This window comes from Thamnophis sirtalis, unplaced genomic scaffold (assembly GCF_051295495.1).
Source record: "Thamnophis sirtalis isolate CommonGarterSnake01/CBP01778 unplaced genomic scaffold, rThaSir2_p1.2 scaffold_15, whole genome shotgun sequence".
In the NCBI taxonomy this organism is placed as follows: domain Eukaryota; kingdom Metazoa; phylum Chordata; class Lepidosauria; order Squamata; family Natricidae; genus Thamnophis; species Thamnophis sirtalis.
The window spans coordinates 31,678,462-31,706,031 of record NW_028261395.1 but is presented as its reverse complement, the minus strand read 5'-3'; the positions used below and the strand labels follow the sequence as shown (position 1 = coordinate 31,706,031).

Sequence of the window (27,570 nt, the reverse complement as noted above, 5' to 3'; positions counted from 1 at the left end):
CATTAGACTTTGCAGAATTGTAACACTTGTCCATTAGTGATTAATTTTGCTTTTTTCTGTTTTTTTATTATTTTATTTTCGTATCTTACAGCTTGAGGGATTTTAATGGCTTTCAGGTAGAACTGAAGTGGAGACAATCGCAATGAATTCTATGGACAGACACATACAGCAAACTAATGACCGACTGCAGTGCATAAAACAGGTAAATTAAAGATATCTCATTGTGGTGGGGAGGAATTGGAGCTCCCAAACAGTTACAGGGAGTTTGTGTTGAATCCCTTATTGTGGTAGCAGTTCTCAGATACATTTCCACTTTTCCCTTCCCCCCACAAAAAAAACCCTTGCCACCATAATATATATAAATATATATTATATATAAATTAAGAAGAGAAATGTTATAATAATAGATATGTGAAGTTGAGTACGTGTGTGTGTGTGTGTGTGTGTGTGTGTGTGTGTAGTACTCAACTTCACATATCTATTATAACATTTCTCTTCTTAATTTATTTAACTTTATAGTACATTATTTTCATATTTATTCTCTAAACATTGATAAAAGAGCTCCCATATGCTATAATAGTCAGATTCTTCCTTTCCTTTAATTGCAAGTGTTAATCTATTCATTTCTGCACGTTCTAATATTTTTTTAATCACATTTTCATCTGGGTTTTTGTTAGGTTTCTTGGCAGCTGCCTCCAACCTAAAAAAGTGTTTGCAAACAATATTTTCACTCTGTTTTGCTTAGCAAGATTTACTGAGAAGGGGGAAAAAACCAAGAATGAGGTTACAACTTGACAATTTCCAATTTAGGACCAGTACACATTTTCAAGTTGAAGTTTCATGATTTCTTTCTTTTATTTTGACAAATTGGGAAGACTTAGGAGAGATGTTGGGCTCTTTGAAATGGATAGTATCCGAAAAAGGATTTAGATTTATTGAGAAGCATATCTTTTGCTTCCAAGAATTGCAACAACGGGATATTTCCTTTTAAAATCCAATTTCTCCACCATACATTAGGGTTGGTTTGTTTTTTTTAGTTTCTTTCTAATTACCTTCTTAAAATTCCAGTTTTTGTTTTTTAATAATATCAAGAGGAACAGGCAGCTGGCTGTTTATATAATAGTCTCCTGTATTTTGAACACTCTGGGAATCAATCCTTACATCCCGCTCAAATCTAAATCTGATTTGGTTGTGTTCTCAATCACTTCACTAAGCCGTCAAGCAGAGGGAAATCTGATATTTGTGGAGTCTTTGGTGCTCTCTGAGCTTGGTTGTTTTCTTGCAGACGTTTCATTACCCAGCTAGGTAATATCATCAGGGAGCACTGTGACTCCCCACTTCAACCCTGACCCACAAATATTTCCTTCTGTTGAAATCTGACATTTCCATGTAAGCTTCCTGTGTTGTGCGCATCCAACCCCCATGTTTTTTCCATGCTTGGCCTATGAGGACATTATAAAAGCGGAAATAGTCATCACATCACTGGTCCTGATGGGTTTCCCCCTGCTGATATTGCACAGATGTCATCAATGTCTTCTATACACCTGTGCTGAACGTATAGATGTCTATAGGAGCCGCACAATCTAGAATGAATTGAGTGGAGACAATCAGGAAAGTTTGTGGTTCTCCTTTTAGAGTGCCTGAATAATGTTAATGAAATGTGTACTAGGAACTGTGTAAATCAAATATTTATTTCCTCCTTTCCTTTCTTCCTCCCTCCTCCCTTCCTCCCTTTCTCTTTCTTTTCCTTCTTTCCTCCCTCATTCCATCCTCCTCCCTCCCTTCCTCCTTTCCTTCCTTCTTTCCTCTTTCTTTCTCTTTCTTTCCCTTCCTTCTTCCCTCCCCACTAAATCTTCTAACTCATCCAGTAATGTTCATAACTCAACATTCATATATCTTCTACTGTACCTACAATGTGAGTTTTTATAACTGGGATTCCCTCCCTCCCTACCTTTCTTTCTCTTTCTTTTCTTTTCCTTCCTTCCTCTCTCTTTCTTTCTCTTTTTCTTTCTTTTTCTTCTTTCCTCCCTCATTCTATTCTCCTTCCTTCCTTCCTTCCTTCCTTCCTCTTTCTTTCTCTTTCTATCTTTTTCTCCCTCCTTCCCTCCTTCCTCTTTCTTTTCCTTCTTTCCTCCTTCCCTTCCTCCTTTCCTTCCGTCTTTCCTCTTTCTTTCTCTTTCTTTCCCTTCCTTCATTCCTCCCTCCCCACTAAATCTTCTAACTTGTCCAGTAATGTTCAGAACTCAACATTCATATAGCTTCTACTGTACCTACAATGTGAGTTTTTATAACTGGGATTCTCTCCCTAAAAGTTGTTGATTCCTCGTCTGCAAATTGCCTCTCTTCCCAAGTCTTCAGAAATGTTTAGCCCATGTGAAAGTTGTTTTCATGCTTCTCTACCCTAAATTGCTCATTCTGGAAAGGTATTTGAGAAGAGAAAAAAAAGTCTTGTTCACCGACATTGCAATTCCAAGTGATGCAGCAATTGAACAGTTGATAGATGGACAAAAATATCAAACCTAGTCTGAACATTTGGCTGACTGTGCGATAAACATCATAATAATAGAATAACAGATTTGGAAAGAACCTTGCAGATCTTTCAGTCCAACCTCTTGCTCAAGCAGAAGACTTTATACCAGTGTTGGCAAACCTTTTCGGCACCGAGTGTTGAAATGGGAGCATGTGCACGTGCCGGAAACTGGAAGAGGAGCTGCCCGACGCGCATCTGTGCACTAGGAAGATGATCTTCCGGTTTCCAGCACACTCATGCACACTGGCCAGCTGGTCTTCACATGCAGATGCATGCCAGAAACCGGAAGAGCAGGTGGTCACTCCCGGCATGCATGCCATAGGCTCGCCATCACGGTCCTATATCATTCCGGATAAATGGTTGTCCAGTCTCTTCTCTAAGAAAACCTCCATTGATGGAGCACCCACATCTTCCAGAGGCAAGCTGTTCCACACGATTGTTCAAATGTCACATGTGTTGTAAAGCCGGAAATAATATGAACAAGAGTAAATCAAATGATCAAGATCTTGAGTGCGGTGGTTGTTTTAAGCTTCTTAAGAGGAATTCTTAAGAAGAAGTGGTGGCTCAGTAGCTAAGATGCTGAGCTTGTCGATCAGAAAGGCCGGCAGTTTGCCGGTTTGAATCCCTAGTGCTGCATAACGGAGTGAGCTCCTGTTACTTGTCCCAGCTTTTGCCAACCTAGCACTTCAAAAGGACATAAAAATGGAAGTAGAAAAATAGGGACCACCTTTGGTGAGAAGGTAACAGCGCTCCGTGTGCCTTCAGTGTTTAGTCATGCCAGCCACATGACCACAGAGACGCCTTTGGACAGTGCTGGTTCTTCGGCTCTGAAACAGAGACGAGCACCGCCCCCTAGAGTCGGGAACAACTAGCACATATGTGCGAGGGGAACCTTTATCTTAAGAGGAATAACAAGCCATTTAAAGCATGAATGAAAATTTGGAGACATTTAATAAAAAACCTCCTTTTTTAACGACCCCTTTAATTTAGTGGTAGAGTCAGAGGGGCTGGATGATGCTGGCTGTTGGGGCATCTAAAGAGTTTTTAAGTTTTCCATATTACTGTATTTAGAATCCATCTTTTGTTTGGAAAAGTTGGGTACCCCTTCCTCTCCTCCATCTCTCTCTCTAACTTTTCAGGTCTTCTTTCTCGTCTGCCCTTGAAAACCTTTTCAGGATTTCTCACCCCCTCCAAAGTTGTCCCACAAAGTCAGGGGGGGAGGGGAAAAAAACCTTCACCTTCTTTCTAAGATGTGATGCGAAGGACATCAGCCATTTTAAAGGCACTGAAAACAGAGGAGTAGGAGGAGAGATGGGGAGAGGCCTTATAATTCTCCTGGCTTTGGTAGCTGCACATTTTGTAGACTGGCTGGCAACAGTTAGTATTTCAAGGAGAGAGACAGCCTTAACTCTTGCCCTACAGACGGATATAAATAGTAATCTACTCTGCTCAGAGTATCAAGTTCCAGCAATAGGTCAAGGGAAGTTAACCCAGACATCACCCATCCTTTGCTGAAAGGGATTCAGACACCTATGGAAAACCACAGGGCTCTTCCCTTCTCTCCCTCTATCCCTGGAGAGTGATGCAGTATTCCAAGTGTGGCCTTACCAAGGCATTATAAAGTGGTATTAACACTTCACATGATCTTGATTCTATCCTTCTGTTTATGCAGCCTAGAACTGTGTTGGCTTTTTTGGCAGCTGCTGCACATTGCTGGCTCCTATTTAAATGGTTGTCCAGTAGGACTCCAAGATCCCTTTCACAGTTCCTAATATTGATCAAGGTACCACATATACTGTACCTGTGCATTTCGTTTTTCTTGCCTAAATGTAGAACTTTACTTTTTCCACCATTGAATTTCATTTTGTTAGATGGCGCCCAATGCTCATATTGGGCATATTGCCCAAATTGTTGTGGGCAAGAGGCAGACTCTGTACATTGCTTAAAGAGGACTGTAAAAGCAGTGTAAAGTGGAATAGAAGTCTAAGTGCTATTGCTACAACGGCACTGAAGAAGGTGACTTATGACCATTTTGCACACTTGTGACCCTTGCAGGATCCCCACGATCACATGATCAACTTTGAACACTTGGCAACTGGTTCATATTTATGATGGTTGCAGTGTCCCATTTGGGACCTTCTGACAAGCCAAGCCAATGGGGAAACCGCTTTTGCTTAACAATGGTGTCACTAACTTATCCACTTCAATGATTCTCTTAGCAACAGCAGCAAGAAAAGTCGCAAAACGGGGCAAAACTCACTTAGCAGATTTCTCACTTAGCAACTTGAATTCTGGGCTCAATAGTAGGTCTTACCTCTATGCCGCTTTAAGCATTATTCAGCATGCACTTGATGTATATTGAAAACTGTTTATGTTCTTGTAAAGAGTTGGAAGGTACCTTGGAGGTGATCTAGTCCAACCCCCTGCTCACACAAGAGATCTATACTAGGGATTTTTTTAAGTGTGTGGGAGAGAGAGAGGAAGAGACAGACAGACAGACAGACAAACAGACCAGAAGCAGAAAGACATAAATTATGCACAGAGATACATGGGCTGAATACAACTTCCAACCAAGGCACCAGACTCTGGAAACAATACGGCTACTTTAATGGGTTACAAAAATGGGGCTTTGCATGCACCTCTTTCAAATGATTTGCACAGTGTGTATATAGGTGTATATGTGTGTGTGTTTGTGTCTGGTACGGAAGGAAACAAATGTGTGTGTGTGTGCACGTGCACGCGTATCCTGCACAGTCTCTGGAATGTCCTTCCTTTCTTCGCTACTCTCCTCCTCTCTCCCTCCCTCCTTCCCTCTGTCCTTAACAGTATGATAATATTTCCCCATTTCAGACATGTGCATGCATTACACGATTCCCATCCATGAAGCCAACAGCAGCCACAACAACCCAGAATGACCTCAAAAGTGGCAACACGAGCTGTGACATCTTTATGCATTCATGCATTGGAATCCTGCTGCCTGCTGCAAATAATGTAGGTCAGAGCATTTGCGTGCGGATGTCATGACACGCATAGGTCTTTTAATCATTTAAATGCCTTCCCCCGTCCCCAGATGCCACCGGGTGATATGCTCCCTCAGTCCTTCCCCAGGGAATTTATTTTAAAAAGTGCTTTCTGGCCAAGCAATTCCAAGGAAAGACCAAAGCAGAAGTCTTGGATTCTAGGAAGCCTTCCGTTGGCCACAGCCTTGCTGAGCAATTTTGAGCCAACGCAAAAGCTCGCAATAATATGAAACTCTAGCAATCATCTTCACTTCCCCATACCTCCCTTCTCCAGCATGTGTTCTCTGTCAGGTATGGACAATTGACAACTTTGGGCCACTTCTTTCCTCCCATCCTATGTAGCCAGCTCATCAACCATTTATTCAGTTGTCTGTCTGTCTGTCTGTCTGTCTGTCTGTCTATTCAAACATATAAAAGATAACAGGTATAAGTATAAACATAAATATGAATACAGTAAATGGGTACAAATAAATGGGGTCAGTAGGACAGGGACAGACCTTTTTATGGACCTCTTAGGAATGGGGTGAGGTCAGCAGTAGACAGTCTTAGGTTAAAATTGTGGGGATTTGGGGATATAACAACAGAGTCAGGTAGAGCATTCCAGACATTGACCACTCTGTTGCTGAAGTCATATTTTCTGCAATCGATTTTGGAGCAGTTTACCTTGAATTTGTACCTATTGTGTGCTTGTATATTATTGTGGTTGAAGCTAAAGTAGTCATTGACAGGTAGGACGTTGTGGCGGATAATTTTGTGTATAACGCTTAGGTCAGACCGAAAGCAGCGTAATTCCAGATTGTCCAAGCCCAACATTTCAAGCCTGATGACATAAGGGATTCTATTGTGAGCAGAGAAGTGAAATACTCTTCTCGTGAAATACCTCTGGACTTGCTCAATTGTATTAATGTCCAATATACAGTGTGGATTCCAGGCAGACGAGCTGTATTCGAGAATTGCTCTAGCAAAGGTTTTGTATGCCCTAGTTTGCAGTACAAAGTTACCGGAGAAGAAGCTTTGCAAAATTAGGTTGACAACTCTTAATGCCTTTTTGGCAATGCTGTTACAGTGAGCTCTGGGGCTTAGATTGTTTGAGATGAGTACTCCTTGGTCCTTGACAGAGTGAAGGTCATCTATGAGGTTGTATCCGCCCAGCTTGTATTTGGTGTTCTATTTTTTTTAATTTTTTTATTTTTTTTTGCCAATGTGTAAGATGGATTTCTGCCGTACAGCATCCACTCTTAAGAGATTCAGGTATTCAGTTCCCACAATGGAAGAACGGATGGCAAATTAGGCAAATTAGTAGGTAGGTAGGTAGGTAGGTAGGTAGGTAGGTAGGTAGGTAGGTAGGTAGGTAGATAGATAGATAGATAGATAGATAGATAGATAGATGATAGATAGATAGATAGATAGATAGATAGATAGATAGATAGATAGATAGATAGATAGATAGATAGATGATAGATGGATGGATGGATGGATGGATGGATGGATGGATGGATGGATGGATGGGTTGGTGGATTGGTGGGTGGGTGGATGATAGATAGATAGACAGACAGACATATAGAAAGATAGATAAATAGATAGAAATGTGGGTGAGTGGATGATAGGTAGGTAGGTAGGTAGGTAGATAGATAGAAAGAAAGAAAGAAAGAAAGAAAGAAAGAAAGAAAGAAAGAAAGAAAGAAAGAAAGAAAAGTGGGTGGTGGATGGATGATAGATAGACAGACAGACAGACAGACAGATAGATAGAAAAGTGGGTGGGTAGATAATAGGTATGTATATATGTATGTATGTAGATAGATAGATAGATAGATAGATAGATAGATAGATAGATAGATAGATAGATGATAGATAGATAGATAGATAGATAGATAGATAGATAGATAGATAGACAGACAGATAGACAGACAGACATGAGTAGATGATAGGTATGCATATATGTATGTATGTAAATAGACAGACAGACAGACAGATAGATAAATGGGTGGGTGAGTGGGTCCGTGGGTGGGTGGATGATAGGTAGATAGATGATATAGACAGACAGATAGATAGATAGATAGATAGATAGATAGATAGATAGATAGATAGATAGATAGATAGATAGATAGATAGATAAGAGACAAACGTAGTAGACAAATATAGATAAATTATTAGAGAGAGAAAGAGAAAAAGAAAGAAAAAGAGAGGGAGATTATATACACAGGCAGACAAAAGACAGGAAGGAAGGAAAGGAAAGTGAAAAAAGAAAGAAAAGAAAGAAAGAAAACAGTTACTATATCTGTTGTACGTGCTTTCATGCACTCTGAAAATCCATCTCTTTCAAGGGCCTACTCTTGAGTCTGAGGTATAGATACAACATTTGTTGTTAGTTACGAAGTTGTGTCCGACCCATCACAACTCCATGGACAATGTTCCTCCAGGCCTTCCTGTCCTCTACCATCCTCTGGAGTCCATTTAAGCTCACGCCTGCTGCTTCGGTGACTCCATCCAGCCACCTATTCTATTCTATTCTATTCTATTCTATTCTATTCTATTCTATTCGACTCTATTCTATTCGACTCGACTCGATTCTATTCTCAACCTTGCCTGGCAGAGTTGTCTATTTGGGATAAAGTTTAGTTTTGATTTTTTTTCTGGCTGACCTGTTACTCAATTGCTGGGGGGAGGGGGAAACATATTTGGGAGGAAAGATCCACTCTATCTGGAATATTCATAAATACGCCTTAGTTATTGTGACTGTTTTGAGCATACTTGAGCACGAAAGAAGCACTAGAGACAGAGAAAGAGATAAAGGATCCGAGGTTGGAGAGGACTCATAAAATTAGACAGATATTAAAATATTTGCAGGAAAGCAAGCTTGCTGCAGCCTTGACATGTTTGATTTACAGCCTTGGAGGATATTGCTAATCCATGTCGGAAATAAGTCAAATGGAGACAGATTTGACAGTGCCTCAAATGTTGTGTCTATACTTCAGACTCAAGAGTAGGCCCTTGAAAGAGCTGGATTTTCAGAGTGCACGAAAGCACGTACAACATGCATAGTGCATATAGTCAAGTGCGCATAGTCAAGGTTATGGTTTCCCTAGTTGAAATGTATGGCTGTGAAAGTTGGACCATAAGAAAGGCTGAGCGCCAAAGAATGGAGGTCTTTGAACTTTGGTGCTGGAGAAGACTCCTGCGAGTCCCTTGGACAGCAAGGTGATCCAACCGGTCAGTCCTAGAAGAGATCAACCCTGAGTGCTCTTTAGAAGGCCAGATCTGAAGAGGAAACTCAAATACTTTGGCCACCTAATGAGAAGGAAAGACTCACTGGAGAAGAGCCTCATGCTGGGAAAGATTGAGGGCAAAAGAAGAAGGGATGACAGAGAATAGAATTCTTTATTGGCCACGTGTGATTGGACACACAAGGAATTTGTCTTTGGTGCCTATGCTCTCAGTGTACATAAAAGAAAAGATACATTCATCAAGAATCATAAGGTGCAACACTTAAAGATAGTCATAGGGTACAAATAAGCAATCAGGAAACAATCAATATCAATATAAATCGATACAAGCAACAAAGTGACAGTCCTGCAGTCATAAGTGGGAGGAGATGGGTGATAAGAATGATGAGAAGACTAATAGTAATAGTAATGCAGCCTTAGTGAATGGTTTGACAGTGGTGAGGGAATTATTTGTTTAGCAGAATGATGGTGTTCGGCGGAAAACTGTTCTTGTGTCTAGTTGTCTTGGTGTGCAGTGCTCTACAGCATCATTTTGAGGGTTGTAGTTAAAACAATTTATGTCAAGTTTAACACTGGGAAAATAGTTTTAGACATTCATCCCTACATCCCTTTGTAGGTCAGCAACATTCTGCAAAACGTAAGAAGGGAGTAAGAAATCCTTAAAGACAAACAGTAAAAGGGAAACAGCTAAAGCTGTTCGAATTAGGAACTTGCAGCAAATTTCTAAGAGAAAAGTTAAAGCAGCTATGAATGTTTGTTTGTGATCGTTTTTTTTTTTAAATTTATTTGCCGCTTATCTCTAGGCAGGGTTACTCCTGGCGGCTTACAATAAGAAAAAGGAAGCACAAGGGGGGGAAAAGTGTGAACAGAAGATTCATAAAATAATAGAGCAATAAAGTGAACAATGACAAAGGAGAGCAACCAGAATAAATACATCAATATGTTATGATAAAATATGACAGTAAATGCTAGTTTGAACTAGGAACATTCAGTAAACCAATCCAACTTCCATACAATATGCAGGTAGCTAGGTTTTCTTTCCTTTTCCCTTCTTCCATCCCTCCCTCTCTCCCTCTCCCTCTCTCCCTATCCCCCTCTCTTTCCTTTTCCTTTTCACCCTCTCTCTTCTCTCTTCTTCTATCTCTCTCCCTTCCTTCCTCTCTCCCTCTCTCTTCTCTCTCCCCCTTCTCTCTCTCCTCTTTTTCTCTCTTCCTCCCCTCTCCCACCTCTCTTTCTCTTCCTCCCTCCCTTCCTCTCTCCCTCTTTTCTTCTCTCTCTTGCTCCCTCCATTTCCTTCTCTCTTCCTCTCTCCCTCTTCTTCTCTCTCCCTCTCTTCCTCTCCCCTTCTCTATCTTCCTCCCCCTCTCTCTTCCTCTCTCCCTCTCTCCCTATTTCTCTCCCCTTCCTCCCTCTCTTTCCTTCTCACTTTCTCTCTCTTCCTCTAACGCTCTCCCTCCCTCCCTCTGTCTCCCTCTCTCCCCCCTCTCTCTTTCCTTCTCTCTCTTCCACCCTTCCCTCTCTCTCTTTCTCTCTCTGTTTTGCTTTATTTTATTCCTTCTGGAAAAAGAAAATACTTGCAGTTGACCTTCATGGTCATATCCATGTAATTTTTCTGTTACTGATTTTCCATTGCTTTGAGTTTTGTTCATTTTATTAATTTATTTTCATTTTCATAATGGGCAAGTGCATTAGGTTGTGTTGAATAGAATTCTTTATTGGCCAAGTGTGATTGGACACACAAGGAATTTGTCTTTGGTGCATATGCTCTCAGTGTACATAAAGGGAATAAAATACATTCATCATGAATGAAAAGATGCAACACTTAGTGATAGTCAAGGTTACTAATAAGCTATCAAATTGTACTAGGAAACAAATAAAAGCAATATAAATTGAAAGATACAAGCAATATGGTTATACTCATAAGTGGGGAGAAATAGATACTAGGAAGGAAGAGAAGAATAATAGTAATACAGTTTTAGTAAATTATTTGACAGCGTTGTGGGAATTAAATGTTAAACAGAGTGTTGGCATTCGGGGAAAAAACTGTCCCTGTGTCTAGTTGTTCTGGTGTGCAGTGCCCTATAACGTCGTTTTGAGATTCTGGAAGTAAATAAAAATGGAGAATCCGTTATTGACAGTCCCACACAGGATGCAATTTTATTTGTGCTGCTTTGCGAATTGGCGGGCAGGATTTTAAAATGCTTTTCAAGCATGCAGGGTGGTCTAATAGGACGGGGGAAAAATTGATCTGAGTGACGTAATGGAGCAACTTCCTTTCTGAGTGGGCTGCTGCCCCACATCTTGCCTCATGCTGGCCCTATGGAATATTGGTTTCCAACTGCCAGAGGAGCGGAGATGACACAGCTACCTTCCCCCTGCTTAAAACCCCAAAGAATTAACAGAAGCTGTTTAAAAGGGGCAGGCGGGGGGGTGGGTGGGAGGGTTGGCTACTTCCTGTTTGGATCAAGTAGAAAAACAGAAAAAACATAAAGGAGACTCAACTTTTAATCAAGCGTCTCTTCCCCTGGCTGGCCGGTCCTTCCTGAGATGGCTGATAATGTCCCAGGTGGTGGGGTTTTAGATCTTTTCTTGGGATCTTGAGGGCAGTTCTTTCATTTGTCTTCTCCAAAAAAAAGAAGAAGAAGAAAGAAGAGGAAGAAGGAGAGAGAAGAAGAGGAAGAGAAGGAGAAGAAGGAGAACAGGAGGAGGGGGAGGAGGAGGAGGAGAAAAAGAGGGGCACAAGGAGGAGAAAGAGAAGGACAAGGGGAGGACAAGGAGAGAAGGAGAAGAGGGGGACAAGGAAGAGGAGGAGAAGGAGAAGGAGAAGAGGGAGGAGAAGAAGGAGAAGAGGGAGGAAAAGAAGGAGAAGAGGGAGGAGAGGAGAAGAAGCTTAAGTGGGGGAAGGAGAGAAGAAGAAGAGAGGGGAGGTGAAGAAGGAGAAGGGAAGGGGAAGAGGAGGAGGAAAAGGAGACAGAAGAGGAGGAGGAAAAGGAGAAGAGGAGGAGAAGAGGGGGACAAGGAGGAGGAGAAGAGAAAGAGAAGAGGGGAACAAAGAGGAGAAGGAGAAGAGGAAGACGAGAAGCTTAAGAAGTGGAAGGGGGAAAAGGAGAAGGGGAGGAGAAGTTGGAGAGTGGGACAAGGAAGAGGAAAAGGAGAAGAGGAGGAAGAGGAAGAGGAGAGAGGAGGAGAAGAGGGGAACAAGAAGGAGAAGAGAAGGAGAAGAGGGAGACAAGGAGGAGAAGCAGGAGAAGGAGAAAAAGGAGAAGAGGGGGAGGGGAAGGAGAAGAAGAGAGAGAGAGAGTATGGCTCCAAAGAAGAAGGATGGTAATACTTATTGGCAACATGGAGGTTGTAGGAATTTGAAGGTTCCTTCAAGCACTACGATGCTTCCAGCGGAGACTCAACATTTCCCAGAAGCTGGTTGGATGGTAGCAATTGAACCCTCATCTATGGGTTCCCTTGCACAATCGGATTCCGAAGAGCAGGAAACTCTGCAAACGATCCAAATTTTGGAGAACTGCCTTGGTCAGGTAGGCAGGCTTAATTGTTTCATTTCTGGAGAAGACACGTTAAGAGGGCAAAAGATGAAGTTGAAGCAGTGGTGGGTTCCTACCAGTTCGGACTGGTTCAGCTGAACCGGTAGTGGTATGGTAGCCTGGGTCTCTGGAACCGGCAGCGACCCAGGCCTGCCAAGCGGCCGAACCGGGTCGCTGGCATCACCACTGCCATCTTGTTTTTGAATTCTGAGCATGCACAGAACAATTTTAATTGAAGGGTGCGTGCGCACTCTGCGCGCTTCCAGCACGCGCACGAGCATACCGGAAGTAAAGCTGGCCAGAACCCACCCTGCATTGAAGGTGTATCAGGAAGAGTCCGTAAGCAATAGTTAGCCATGTCTCATTTCCAGAAGCATAGAATTGGTTTATTTCACAGTGTGGTTGTTTCACTAAACACAGGGAGACAAAACAGAAGCAACACTTAATTATGCCTTCCTGCTGGAGGAGGTTCAGGACTTGAAATCTCTCTGTTTGAAAGATACCACAGAAATTTGGGGGCAACTTTTTCTGTGTGGTGTGAAGCAATGTTTTTCAAACTTGGAAACTTTTAAGATGAGAACTTAACTTTTAGGAGATGTAAACTTTTCATGCTGAATTTGCAATGAAGACACACATTCCAAATGATCGAAGGTGAAAAGATGAGGGAGTTGTTATATGAGAAAAGTTATGCCATCCCTTTAAATATAAAAGAGTGGGACACTTCATAATTATTTATTTATTTATTTATTTATTTCTTTCTTTCTTTCTTTCTTTCTTTCTTTCTTCTTTCTTTCCCTCCTCCTCCTTCTTCTTCTCCTCTTCCTCCTCCCCCTCCCCTTCCTCCTTCATCTTTATTATTCATTATTATTATATACTTTATTCATGAAACTCAGCCAATTGAACATTCAAAAATGCATTACAAATACCAGTGATTGGTGCTAATGGTTGATACGGTTTGCTGCCAGCGTCCTAGGTATCAACCAAGTACCTTCTTAAAATATAAGATGTTCCGAGTAGCAGAGTTTTTTGCAGTTCCGCTGGTGTTATTGCAGGAAGCTGCAATTTGTTGATGTATCTTGTAAAATTCTTGGACATGGTGCCAAGTGCCCCGATGACAATGGGTATCACTGTTATATGCTTTATCCATAGCCATGTAATTTCGATGGTCAGGTCATGATATATCATCATTTTTTCTAGTTCTTTCTCTTCGACTCTGGCATCTCCAGGAACAGCGATATCAATAAACTGTACACTTCGGCCCTCTACAACTGCTTGTATTCGAAAGTCCCACAAGATCTTCACCACCTCATTTTTATTATTTATTATTTATTATATTTATTAAATTAATATTGATATTAAATTAATATTGATATCAAATTAATATTGATATCAAATTAATAATGATATTAAATTAATATTGATATTAAATTAATATTATTTATTTCTTGTTATTATTATTTTCTTCCTCCTCCCCCTCCTTCTTCCCATTCCTCCTCCTCCTCTTTTTCTTCTCCTTCTTCTTCCTCCCAATTTCTTAAATTGATATGCAGCCAGACTTACGTAGCTCTACAGCAACTTCCACAAAATGAGCAATTAAAGCAACTGTCTCAGAAAAGATTATGACAACATTAATGGAAACCGGGATGAATAATAAAGCTCTCAGGAAGCATATAAACTATAAAACGTCGGTGTTGAAGGAATAAAAACAAATCAGATATCTGTTTTGATACTATCCCTTAAAGACTTTCTTATTATCTTTCTGACCAATGACAAGATGTGTTGTTTTCAGTTGGGGAAGTTGCTTTCTTTACGTGGCATTTGACTTTGGTTGTTAAAGAGATACTGCCATTATACATGAGCTTTGGGTGCATATAGGTCAGTGTTGGTGAACATTTTCAGCACCAAGTGCCCAAACTAAAATGTGCACGCCAGTCAGCTGATCTTCTGGTTTTAGGCATGAGCATTGGGCAGCTGCTCTTCCGGTTTCCGGCGCTCCCGCACACACAAAGACCAGCTGAATCAAACAGTCACTAAATGAACTGTTGTAAATTGAGGACTACGTATAACCGTGATGGCGAACCTATGGCACATGTGCCAGAGGTGGCACACAGAGCCCTCTCTCTGGGCACGCATGCCATTGCCAGGTGCTCCCACACTCGCAAAGACCAGCATGCACACCAGAACCCGGAAGAGCACTTGGCGATGGAGTTCGCGCCCAGAAAGGTTTGCCCTATGGATATAGGTAGTCCTCAATTTATAACAGTTCACTTAGTGACTATTCAAAGTTACAATGGCACTGAAAAAAAGTGACATGACCATTTTTCAGAATAAACTACATTAGGATGCTTGACAGCTGACTCATATTTACGATGGGGGTCGCAATGTCCCGGAGTCACGTGATCCCCTTCTGCGACCTTCTGGCAAGCTAAGTCCCTGGGGAAGCCAGATTCACTTCACGATTGTGTGACTAATTTAACAACTGCAGAGATTCACTTAATGAATGTGGCGAGAGAAGGTTGTAAAATGGGACAAAACTCACTTATCAAATGTTTCACTTAGCAACATAAATTCTGGGCTCAATAGTGGTCATAGGTCAAGGACTACCTGCATTTTATTGTACTTTAGATCTTGGTAAACTGTTTGGTTTACGAAGAGAAGAACAACCAAGATGATTTGGGGGCTGGAGGCTATAACATACAATAAACAGTTGCAGGAACTGGGCATGGCTAATCTGGTGAAGAGAAGAACCAGGGGAGACATGATAGCAGTCTTCCAATATTTGAGGGGTTGCCACAGAAAGCAGGGGGGTCCAGCTATTTTCCAAGGCACCTGAAGGCCAGACAAGGAATAATGACTGGAAACTGAAGGAGGAGAGATTCAACCTGGAAATAAGGAGGAATTTTCTGACAGTGAGAGCAATCAACCAATGGAACAAAAGTTGCCTTCAGAAGTTGTGGGTGCTCCATCACTGGAGGCTTTCAAGAAGAGACTGGACTGCCATCTGTCAAAAATAATGTAGGGTCTCCTGCTTGGGTGGGGGTTTGGACTACTAGATGGTCCCTTCCTACTCTTTTAAACTGTTAAACCATGCGTGATCAGTTTTCATAAGCGGGAAGCAATAGGTTATAAAATAAACATACACTACAAAAAGACAAAACAATGTATTTGCCAGGATAACTATATAGATGAACTTATGACAGCACCAGAAGTTGAACCTCAAAGGAGACTTTACCTATTAGGTACTACATCATTCTGACCTCTTCTCAGAACATAATCCTTCAAAATGGAACCACATTTGAGGGACCAGGAAGAAGTTCTTCCAATTAATCCTTAGCCAAGAATATTAGTCATCTATTGCCAAAAAGGCATTAAGAGTTCTTAACCTAATCTTGCAAAGCTTCTTTTCCGGTAATATTTTACTGCAAACTAGGGCATACAAAACCTTTGCTAGACCAATTCTCGAACACAGCTCGTCTGCCTGGAATCCACACTGTATATTGGACATTAGTACAATTCAGCGAGTCCAGAGATATTTCACGAGAAGAGTCCTCTACTCACAACAGAATCCCTTATGCCACCAGGCTCGAAATTTTGGCCTTCGACAACCTAGAACTACACCGTCTACAATCTGACCTAAGCGTAGTACACACAATTGTCTGCTGCAACATCCTACCTCTCAATGACTACTTCAGCTTCAACCACAATAATACCCAAGCAGACAATAGATACAAACTCAAGGTAAACCGTTCCAAACTCGGTTGCAGAAAATACGACTTCAGCAATAGAGAGATCCAAAACTGTAACCCTTAGACTGTCTACTGTCGACCTCACCCCATTCCTAAGAGGTCCATAAAGGGGGTGTGCATAAGTGCACCAGCATGCCTTCCATCCCTGTCCTACTGTCCCCATTTATCCGTACCCATTTGCTGTGCTCATATCTATATTTCATATCTGTTATCTCGTACATGTTTGACAAACGATATAAAATTAAATAAACAAAATATGGGTGTAAAATGTCATTCATTCAGCATGGAAAAAAGCTGCGGGGAGAGGTTTCCATGCTGGTGTTGCACCAAAGCAGGAAGGAGCCCTTGGCAATCTTTGATTGATGTAAAGGCAAACACACTCATTCAGCAGCCCCATCATTAGTTGTGTTGCTGTTTAGCAGTTCATTTAATGCAAGAAGCTCAGCAGATGTAACTGGGCAAAACAAACAGGCAGCTTTCAGCCAGCCTTCATAATTTGGCAGGACATTCCCATAAATAAATGCAGCAACTTGTTTAGCGCAGTGAAGGAGTTTTGTTACTCCAACAAAACCGTTCAGGAGCTGTGAGGACGTAACTAGGCCTTTGGAGTCTTACTGGTTTTGAAAAGGAAATACTTTTTTCCACCCATGCCTGATGCATTATCCTAAATTAAGATTCTGCACTTATTTTGTCTCCAAATAAGTCAAGGTAACTCAAAAGGCCACAATTATTTGGTGTTCATGTTGCTGTTGTCATCCATTGAACCTGTAGTGCTCTTCATTTTGAACTGTGACTAGGGGTGCTATGATAGCAGTATTCCAGGATTTGAGAGGCTGCAACAAAGAAGACGGGGTCAACCTATGCTCCAAAGGGTTCCACCACAAAACCGCGGTAGACAAAAGCGCGCTCGACGAAAGCGCGTACGTAACGTCATCACAGCGCGACGAAAACATCGCGCTGTGAGCGGTAAATGTAAAATTAAAGCGAAAACCTTACCCTAACCCCCCCAAACCTAACCCTAACCCTAAACCTAACCCTTAACCTAACCCTAACCCTAAACCTAAACCTAACCCTTACCTTTATGTGAATCGGCTTGCTTTAATTTTATTTTAATTTCAATTTAATTTATTTTTAATTTTTTTCGTCGCGCTGCTGATGACATCAGGTACGCGCTTTCGTCGAGCGCGGTTTTGTCTACCGCGGTTTTGATGGGTCACGGCTCCAAAGCACCAGAAGGCAAGATAGGTGGCTGTCCAGTCTCTTCTTAAAAACCTCCAGTGATGAAACACCTAAAGTTCTGGTGGCAGGCTGTTCCATTGATTAATTGTCGTCACCGTTAAGAAGTTTCTCCTTAATTCCAGGTTGCTTCTCTCCTTGATTAGTTTCCATCCATCATTTCCTGTCCTGCCTTCTGGTGCTTTGGAGAATAATTTGATCCCCTTCTCTTTATGGCAGCCCCTCAAATACTGGAAGACTGCTACATGTCCCCACTAGTCCTTCTTTTCTCTAGACTAGCCATACCCAATTCTTGCAACCGTTCTTCATATGTTTTAGTCTCCAGGCCTTTAATAGCAATAGTCCTTAGACTTATATACTTCACAGCCCTCTCTAAGCGGTTTACAGAGTCAGCGTATTGCCCCCAATGCTCTGGATCCTCATTTTATCCACCTCAGAAGGATGGAAGGCTGAGTCAACCTTGAGCCTGGTGAGATTCGAACTGCCCAATTCCAGGCAGGCAGCAGAAGCAGCCTGCAGTACTGCACTCTAACCACTCCGCCACTGTGTCTCATTTAATCATCTTAGTTGCTCTTCTTTGCACTTGTTCCAAAGTCTCAACATCTTTTTTCTTTTCTTTTTGTAATTTGGTGGCCAAAACTGGATTCAGTATTTCAGGTGTGACCTTACTAAGGCTTTATAAAGCGGTACTCATACATCACGTGGTTTTGATTCTATGCCTCTGTTTATATATGATCATAGCAACATGAGAATGAAAGCTTTCCCCTTTTGGTGTTTTCATGTTTATTCATTTATTCATACAGCGTAAGGCTATGTCCCTCTGTGCCCTTGTGATCTGGTTGTTCTTGACTCTCCCCTCATTTAGCCAAGCCCTCTGTATCCTGGTTCTGTGGTTGATTTTGCTTATTGGTGCTTCATATATGGTACAGATAGCCTTCTACTTACAACCACAATTGGGAATAGAGCTTCCATTACTAAGCAGGGCGGTTGTTAAATGAGTTGCACCTAATTTTGCTCTCCTTCTTGCCACGTCGGTTAAGTGAATCACTGCAAGTTGTTAAGTGAATCGTGTCATTTTTTTTTAGCACAACGGTTCCCAACCTTTGTGGCTGGGCGGGGGGGCAGGGGGAACCAGGCTGTGCAAGCACATGCATCCACCTCAACTGAGGACAGCAGTGTTCCAATATCTCGGGGCTGTCACAAATAGAGGGAGTCAAACTACCTGAGGTTAGGACAAGAAGCAATGGGTGGAAACTAATCAAGGAGAGAAACAACTTAGAACTAAAGAGAAATTTCCTAGTAGTTAGAACAATTAATCAGTGGAACAACTTGCCTCCAGATGTTGTGAATGCTCCAACACTGGAAGGTTTTAAGAAGATGTTGGATAACCATTTGTCTGAACTGTTGTAGGGTTTCCTGCCTAAGCAGGGGGTTGGACTAGAAGACCTCCAAGGTCTCTTCCATCTCTGTTATTCTATTCTATTCTATTCATGTGCACGGCGGTCCAGCATGCATGCACATATAGCTCGACTAGTTGAGCTGCATGCACATGTGCATGCGTGCTGGCCCACCACTTGTGTGTGTCGAGCTGCGCTCATGCGACCTGGTTGCAAATAGGCCATGGCCCAGAGTTAGCAGCTCAATTGAAGAGATTCACCTTAATAGCCAAAATTCTGTTTAGTGGATACCATACAGCAGGCGGTGTCAAACTCAAGGCCCAGGGGGTGCTTAGATTTGGCCTGTGGGGCCTCCCTGGAAACAGCGACTGATTGCCCCACGGTGCCTCTGCCAGGGAAAATGGGGCTTGGCCCTCCTGGGCTCTATTTTAGCTGACAGAGGGTCGCAGGAGGCCATCTCAGCCGAAAAAGGAGATTGGGAGCCCATTTTTGCTGGTAGAGCGCTCAGGCCACCAGAGGCACCCCCGACACAAGTGACGTCGAGCTGGCCATGCCCACCCTGGCCACCAGAGGTGGTATTCTGTTGGTTTGCCCCGGTTTGGGCAAACCAGCAGCGACGGCGGCAGGATGCTCTGACCCCCCCCCCCCCAACCCAGATGTCATCACGAACGCTCTGCGCATGCACAAAAGGTTCTGCGCATAAGCACTGCCTACATGCTCCCGGTTCCAAACTAGTAGCAAAGAATAAGAGGAAACCATTTCTGCTGGCCACACCCACCCTGGTCCCCCAAGGTCAAACACAATCCTGATGCAGCCCTCAATGGAATCAAGTTGGCACCCCTGATGTACAGAGTGCTTATGTAAGACACTAAGTGGGATTTGAAGATATAATGCCATTGCCCTCTCTCAAAACGTCCAAAACTACTACAGTTTTAGGGTCAACATGCTTTTACACTGTCTGTATTTCTTATCCTTCTCATGGTAAGAGAACTTTAACGAATGAGCAGGAATCCATCCCTGTTTTGATTCTGTTCTTTTTATGGCAGCACATGTACAAACCTCGGTGCAACATTTCCCTTCCATATCTTATTCTTTTAAGGATTTGGCTGCATGCTTGTAACTCTCAGTTTTTGAGGATGAGGATGAGGATTCGTGTCTTCCAAGTTGCAGAGTGTCTGGGAGTTTCTCCCCCATTCTGCAGTGAGAATCAACAAGATTCCCATGCTGCTTTGTACACTTCAAAACTTTGAGACCAAAAGTTTAATGTTTCAGAAAGGCCAGTCTACCTAGATGAATCATGAGTGACATTTAAGAAAAGTAGTAAGACTGCAGTGAAGATACCTCTATTCTTCACAGCTTCCTCACTAGGAAACCTCTCTTCTATTCTCTGACGGTTTAGAGATTTGCAAAGATTCTTCTCTTGGGCCAAGATTTGACTTGTTAGACAATTTTACTCTTGACTTGATCATTTTAATCACAATGGTTTATTCTGTTTATACTTTTAACGCTTGGTTAGCTGCCTCGAGTGCTCACCGGAATAGCAAGGATGAACATAAATCAAATCAACAGATATTGATTTCAGATGTTGGTGCACTTCCACAAGAAGGAAAAAATTAGACCTTGTGTGTAAGCCATACCAACGTCACCTATATGTTAGTCAATATGCAGTCGTGGCCAAAATTGTGGAAACCGTTTTTTTTGTGGGGGAGGGGGAGGTTAAATTATCTTTCCATTGATATATAATTTTATGGTACTACTCCAAAAAAAATGGTGTTATTAGTCATCAAACCTCAAAAATACACTTTTTCCCCCAAAAGGTTTTTGTCAGAATTTGTTGCATAAATTCAAATCCAGAAGCACACATAGATAACTGATGCAGCAGGATTCATTAACTTCTTTATATACATAAGAATAGTTGAATAAATGTACAATACCAACAGGTGGTTCTTCCGAGTAAACACAAGGCAGGAGAGTTAAAGACAAACCCTAGCAGTTAGATTCATTTCAGCAGACAAGCCCAGACAGACTGCTAGTTTACTTCTCAGAGCAGCGTAAGTTTCTGTTTCAATTCTTTGCACAGACTCAGATCTGTTTAAGCTCTCATTGGCTGACAGTTGCTATTCCTATTCATTTGCTGATCTTGTTACCATGTCTCTCCCAGTCATGAATATTCTAACACATTTTGGCCACTACTCTATGTATATATATAAAAACATCATTTAGTCAGAGAGCATGGATGTACCTAATCATCTTCAGTTCTTCTCTTTCTGTTTTATTCCAGCATTTACAAAATCCTGCCAATTTCCACAATGCAGCTACTGAACTTCTGGACTGGTGTGGTGATCCAAGAGCTTTCCAGAGGCCCTTTGAACAGAGCCTTATGGGCTGTTTGACGGTATGGCAACTTTACACACACACACACACACACACTCCAATTCAACATTAAATGGAGAAAAAAATGACAGCATTCCTCTCAATCTTGCCAAGAAGCCAGTGACCTGTTGAAATACAGTTATTACTCCATTTGTTTATATATAAATGTCAGTCTTGTGGTTTCAAACAAAAAATAGAAAAAGAGGAACTTTGGTTAAGCTATTCTGCATTGTTCCAAAACCTGCCTTACTCACTTTCTTTAAAATAGCAGATACAGGTATTTACCAGCCAGTTTTAGGAATATATACACAGAGTTAAGGGACACGGTGGCTCAGTAGCTAAGATTCTGAGCTTGTCGATCAGAAAGGTTGGCAGTTTTGCGGTTGGAATCCCTAGTGTCACGTAACGGAGTGAGCTCCCAGCTTACTTGTCCCAGCTTCTGCAAACCCAGCAGTTCAAAAGCATGTAAAAATGCAAGTAGAAAAAATAGGAACCACCTTTGGTGGGAAGGTAACAGTGTTCCATGTGCCTTTGGCATTTAGTCGTTCCAGCCACATGACCACGGAGACATCTTCGGACAGTGTTGGCTCTTTGGCTTTGAATCGGAGATTAGCACTGCCCCCTAGAGTCGGGAACGGCTAGCACATAGATGCAAGGGGAACCTTTACCTTTACCTTTTACACAGGGTTAACTTTAAAAAGTAGCACCGTATTCCTAATCAGGCTTAAAGGCAGTTGCTAACCATTTTTGTGAGAAATTCTCTCAAAATTTCTGAACATAATTTGTTTTGTACTGGAATGACGCTATCAGGGGTTTTTTAAATACTGATTATGGTTTTATCATAAAAAGTAAAATAGAAAACAGAAAAACAAACAAATGAAACAATACATTAAACCCTAACAACAACAACAACAACAACAACAACAACAACAACAGAAATAAAATAGTGTTCAAAAAGAAAAGGAAAAAGTGATCAAGTAAGTTTAACGTTTAACATGTAGGATCCACCCTGACTGGGTGCTTAAAAAAGACTCACATTTATGACGGTTGCAATGTTCCTGGATCACATGATCACCTTTTCTGACCTTCAGACAAGCAAAGTCAATGAGCTAATCCAGATTTCTTTAACACAACAGTGTCACTAACTTAACAACTTCACTGATTCACTTAACAACTGTGGCAAGAAAAGCCGTAAAATGGGACAAAGCTCATGTAACAAATGTCTCAGCAACATAAATTTGGGACTCAATGGTTGTTCGTAAGTTGAGGACCACCTAAACAGAGTAACGAGAGCAAATGGAACCTTCTTTTAGCAAGTGTTTTCGGTGGCCCCTCTGTGAAAATAATTGATTTAGAATGCAGCCCATGACGTTGGCTGTAAAAATTATGTGTTTCATTTGTGGCAGAAAGCAGCAAAGTTGCTCAGGGACAGAATAATACTTTGCACGCCAAACACCTCTGTTTTGATTCCTGCAATTTTAAGGTTGGTTTGAGAAATTTCCCTCTATGAATCTGTGAAGAGATTCAAGCGCTTTGCGTGTAGGGAATGGGAATTAGTATCTTTCTCTGTGCGTAAAATGATAACATTAGACTTCATTCATTCATTCATTCAGTGAATTTTTGCTTCCTTCCATCACATGCTAGTTACATATAAAAGATAAAGTTTCCCCTTGTCAAGTGAGGGGAAAATCAGGAGATTCAGGCAGTTCATATGAGTGTAAAGATTTATTGCAAGCTTAAGCTCTCTACAAGAATCTGGCCAACTAGCAGTCAAGGGAAATGAGCGGGAGATAAAAAAGACATTCAAGGTTGGCTGGAGATAGATCTCTTGTGGGCACGCAGGGACTTACGACTGAAGACATATTTGGCCCCCTCCCTTGGGGTCAGCCTGGTCATCTCCTACCTCCCTGCTTAATCATATCTGACCCTAGGGGGTGGTTTTCATCTCTGGTTCTCTCAGCAAGGGAGCCAGCATTGTCCATACACTCTTCTGTGACCACGTGGCTACAGGTAATCCTCAACTTAGGACCACAATGGATCCCAACATTTCTGTTGCTAAGTGCGCCAGTTAACTGAGTTTTGACCTATTTTACAACCTTACTTGCTACAGCTGTTAAGTGAACCACTACAGTTGTTAAGTTAGTAATATGGTTGTTAAATGAATCTGGCTTCCCCATTGACTTTGCTTGTCAGAAGGTTGCAAAAGGGGAACATGGGACCCTGGGACACTGCAACTGTCATAAATATAAATCAATCAGAATAGAGCTGGAAGGGACTTTAGAGGTCTTCTAATCCAACCCCCTATACCATTTCAGAGAAGTGGTGGCTAGGAAATTGCCAAGCATCTGAATTTTGATGTGTGAACAACTCTCCTAAGTGACTTTTTTACAGTGCTGTTGTAACTTTGTAAGTCGCTAAATGAAGGGATATAAATCAAGGCCTGCCATATTTTCCACGCTAGTTCGCATTCGGTGTATGTTGCAAACAATGAAATTGCACCTCTGTGGCCTTGTGGAGAGTAAGAAAATGTACGCCGCATTGGGGAAACTTTTTCCCAAGTTTTTTAATCTAAGGAAAATAAGATTCAAGCACTTGAGATTGAACATTTAATATGATATCTATCAAATCACATCTGCTGTGATGACCATAATGATGCCTAGTTTGTCTGCCTACTAAATTTGACCATAAAGGGTTCAGCGATACCTTGAAGACTTCCATCTGATGAATAAACTTGGGAAAACAATTGCTTTATCCAGGGGTCAGATTCAAAAAATTTAGCAAGGGATTCTCTGCCCAGTTGCTGGGTGGGCATGGCCATGGTGGGTGTGGCCTAGTCAGCCTCCTGCACCATGACGGGGGGGTATATCTGCCCTCTCTGGCCTCCCAAGGCTTTTTATCGAGCCTCCGGGAGGGGGAAATCGGCGGTTCCACCACAAAACCGCGTTCGACTAAAGCACGCTCGACGAAACCGCGTACCTGACGTCATCACAGCGCGACGAAAAAAGCACGCTGTGAACGCTAAAGCTAAAATTAACCCCTAAACCTAAACCTAACCCCCCTAAACCTAACCCTAAACCTAACCCTTAACCTAACCCTAAACTTAACCCTAAACCTAACCCTTAACCTAACGCTAAACCTAACCCTAACCCTTAACCTAACCCTAAACCTAACCCTTACCTTAACTTGAATCGGCTTGCTTTCAAAGCGCTTTTTAAAGCGCCCTTTTTTCTCCGCGGTCACTGTTGTCGCGCTGCTGATGACGTCAGCGATGCGGTTTAATTGGGCGTGCTTTAGTGGAGCGTGGTTTTGTCGTGCCACGGAAATCGGCATCCCCTGGGCTTTGGAGGCCCTTCAGAAGCTGGAAATGGGCCTGTTTCCGGAACTTCTGGTAGGCCCAGATTTCACCCTCCCCAGCTCCAGAGGCTTTCCCTGAGCCTCCAGGAGGGGGAAAATGGCATCACCCAGGCTCCGGAGGCCAGAAACGGGCCCATTTCCAGACTTCCAGAACTTCCAGTAGGCCCGTTTTTCGCCCTCCCAGAGCCTCCGCATGGCCCCTGCACTTACCTGGCACAAAGAACGGGCCGCGTAGAGACTCCTGGAGGGCTTGGCAGGGTGGGCAACTGAGCAAAATTAGCATCCGATTTTCCTGAACCGGTGTGAACCAGCTGAATCTCACCCCTGGCTTTATTCCATTCATAGTCTACACAGCGGTTTTAATATAGAATAGCTATTGCTTCCAGATTTCCATGGAAATATTTCACCCCTCATCTTTATAAACTGCAGCAAACCACTCATCCAACGCGGGATCACATGGATTGTAATATTTTATCATTAATTATGAAAAAAGTGAATCATGTGAGGTACTTTAGATTTAATAAGAACTGTGCAGTTGTGCTGACTAGCTAATACTAAAAAGCAGCATTTCATTAGCTTGGATAGATGATTATATAGTTTCCCTTCTCTTCTGTACTGTTTTTTAATATATATATATATATAGCAAGCCGTGTTGGACACAGATAATTGCATTTAATGAACCCTTCCTTTAATTCTTCAAGGAGATTTTATATTAAAACTATGATGACAAATTAGTTCTTGCAGCATAAGCCCTTTGGAGTAAAAATATAGCTGAAAACAAAAAGCTGGCCCTAAATTAATAAAATGCTACTAAATGCTTCTGTCTTCCTGTTCCTCTTTAACTTTCTAAATTAAGGGGATGTTAATATGATTCACAGGACGCTGTGTGGCTAAGACTCTGAGCTTGTCGATCATAAAGTTTGGCAGTTTGGGGATTCGAATCCCTAGTGCCACGTAACGGAGTGAGCTCCCGTTACTTATCCCAGCTTCTGCCAACCTAGCAGTTTGAAAGCATGTAAAAATGCAAGTAGAAAAATAGAGACCACCTTTGGTGAGAAGGTAACAGAGTTCTGTGCGTCTTAGGTATTTAATCATGCCGGCCACATGACCACAGAGACGTCTTCGGACATCGCTGGCTCTTCGGCTTTGAAACGCAGATGAGCACCACCCCCCTAGAGTCAAGAACAACTAGCACATATGTGCGAAGGGAACCTTTACCTTTTTAATTATATCTTACACATGCTCTCTGTATTGACCAAAGATTTATCAGTGGATCAGGGTAAAAGCAAAAGAAAAGTGGACAAAAGATGTTAAAAAACTACCAACCTAGCTGTTCGTAAGCATGTAAAAATGCAAGTAGAAAAATAGGAGCCACATTTGGTGGGAAAGTAACAGCATTCCGTGCGCACTCAGCATTTAGTCATGCCGGCCACATGATCACGGAGGCGTCTTCCGACAACGCTGGTTCTTCTGCTTTGAAACAGATGAGCACCGCTCCCTAGAGTCAGGAATGACTAGCACATATGTCCGAGGGGAACCTTTACTTTTACCTTTAATATAATTCTCAAATAACACTTTCTGTGTGTCATGCATATAAATGGATTTTGTGTGTGTGGTAGTGTTATCTGAGAGGGGAGTGGGCCTAAATCAAAGCCAATACTTTTGAAGAAGTAGGTGTGGATATCAATGATCCCAACCAATCAAATGCAACCCTTGAGATTGTGAAGATCCTATTGAATTATTTCAAGAGATCATGGGTGATCTTGACCTGATCCAAGGCTGCAGCGGTGGCTTGCAGTCTTACAACCACATTTGGAACCAGAATTCCCATCGCTAATCAAGGCCATTGTTATGTCAGTCCTACCCGATTTTTTTCTGCCATGGTTCTTAAGCAAATCACTTCAGTTATTAAGTGAATCACGTAATCATTAAGAAAACTTCCCCGCTCAGTTTGCTTGTCGGGAGGTTGCAAAATGTCAATCGCATGACCTGTGATGTGGCAACCATTATGAATGCTTGCCCATTGCCACACACCAGAGGTTTAATCCTGGGGAATGCTTCAGTGGTCAAAAGTGCAAGAACCGGTTGCAAATCACTTTTTAAGGGCCATTTTCACTTCAAAATAGCAATATCCATAGCACTTAGACTTATATACCGCTTCACGGTGCTTTTATAGCCCTCTCTAAGCAGTTTACAGAATTAGCCTATTGCTCCCAACAATCTGGGTCCTCATTTTACCCACCTTGGAATGATGGAAGGATGAGTCAACCTTGAACCGGTGAGATTTGAACTGCCAAACTGCAGCTAGCAGCCAACTGAAGTAGCCTGAAGTACTGCACTCTAACCACTGTGCCACCTCAGCTTGGGAGCCCATTTTCACTGGCAGAGTGCTCAGGCCACCACAGGCGTCCCCGACATGAATGACATTGAGCTGGGGACACACACACACACAAGGTCAAACACAACTGTGATGCAGCCCTCAATCGAGTTTGACACCCCTGCCCTAAAACATCTGGAAGATTTTAATCTTATTTTGTCCCTCTAGGCTTCCAGAAATGCAAAGCAAATTTGCAGCCTTTCTAGAAACTCAAAAGTGAAACTGGTTCTTCTCCAAGTCACCTTTCATTCCACCACCACCACCACCACCACCACCACCACCACCACCACCACCACCAGTGTCTCTGGAGACAAAAATCCTCGGTGGATGATGGAGAATTGAGATTTTAAGTCACATCTCAAAAGCAGTAAGAAGTATAGAATGTGGCGTCCTATGAAGGGTATCCTGACAGCTTGCTTACTTTTAACCTTGATGGTTTATTGTTCACTCTCGGAGGGCCTCTGGAGCCCGGGAGAGGCTGTTTCTGTCCTCCTGGAGACTTGAGGAAAGCCTCTGGAGCCTGGGGAAGGCAAAAAATGGGCCTCCCCGAAGTCCAGAAACAGGCCCTTTTCTGTCCTCCAGAGGGTCTCCGGAGGCCAGGGGAGGCCATTTTCTTCCTCCCGGAGGCTTGAGGAAAACCTCTAGAGCCTGGGGAGGGTGAAAAACGGGCCTCTTGGAAGTCCGAAATGGGTCCGTTTCTGGCCTCCCAGAGGTTCGAGGGAAACCTCCGGAGCCCCCCCACCTGCCATGGGGCAGGAGGCTGAGTAGGCCACGCCC

The 27,570-nt window shown here is 42.4% G+C and overlaps 1 protein-coding gene across 7 annotated transcripts in view; it reads left to right on the top strand.

Moving 5' to 3' along the window:
- ZMIZ1 (zinc finger MIZ-type containing 1) overlaps positions 1-27,570 on the top strand; it is a 466,283-nt gene that overhangs the window by 303,225 nt on the left and 135,488 nt on the right. For all 7 annotated transcript variants that reach the window (XM_087702241.1, XM_087702237.1, XM_087702240.1 and 4 more), the window contains 2 exons: positions 92-202; positions 20,971-21,084. In XM_087702241.1, the coding sequence (XP_087558367.1) occupies positions 143-202; positions 20,971-21,084 (174 nt within the window). In that variant the 5' untranslated portion in view covers positions 92-142. The remainder of the gene's footprint in view (positions 1-91; positions 203-20,970; positions 21,085-27,570) is intronic.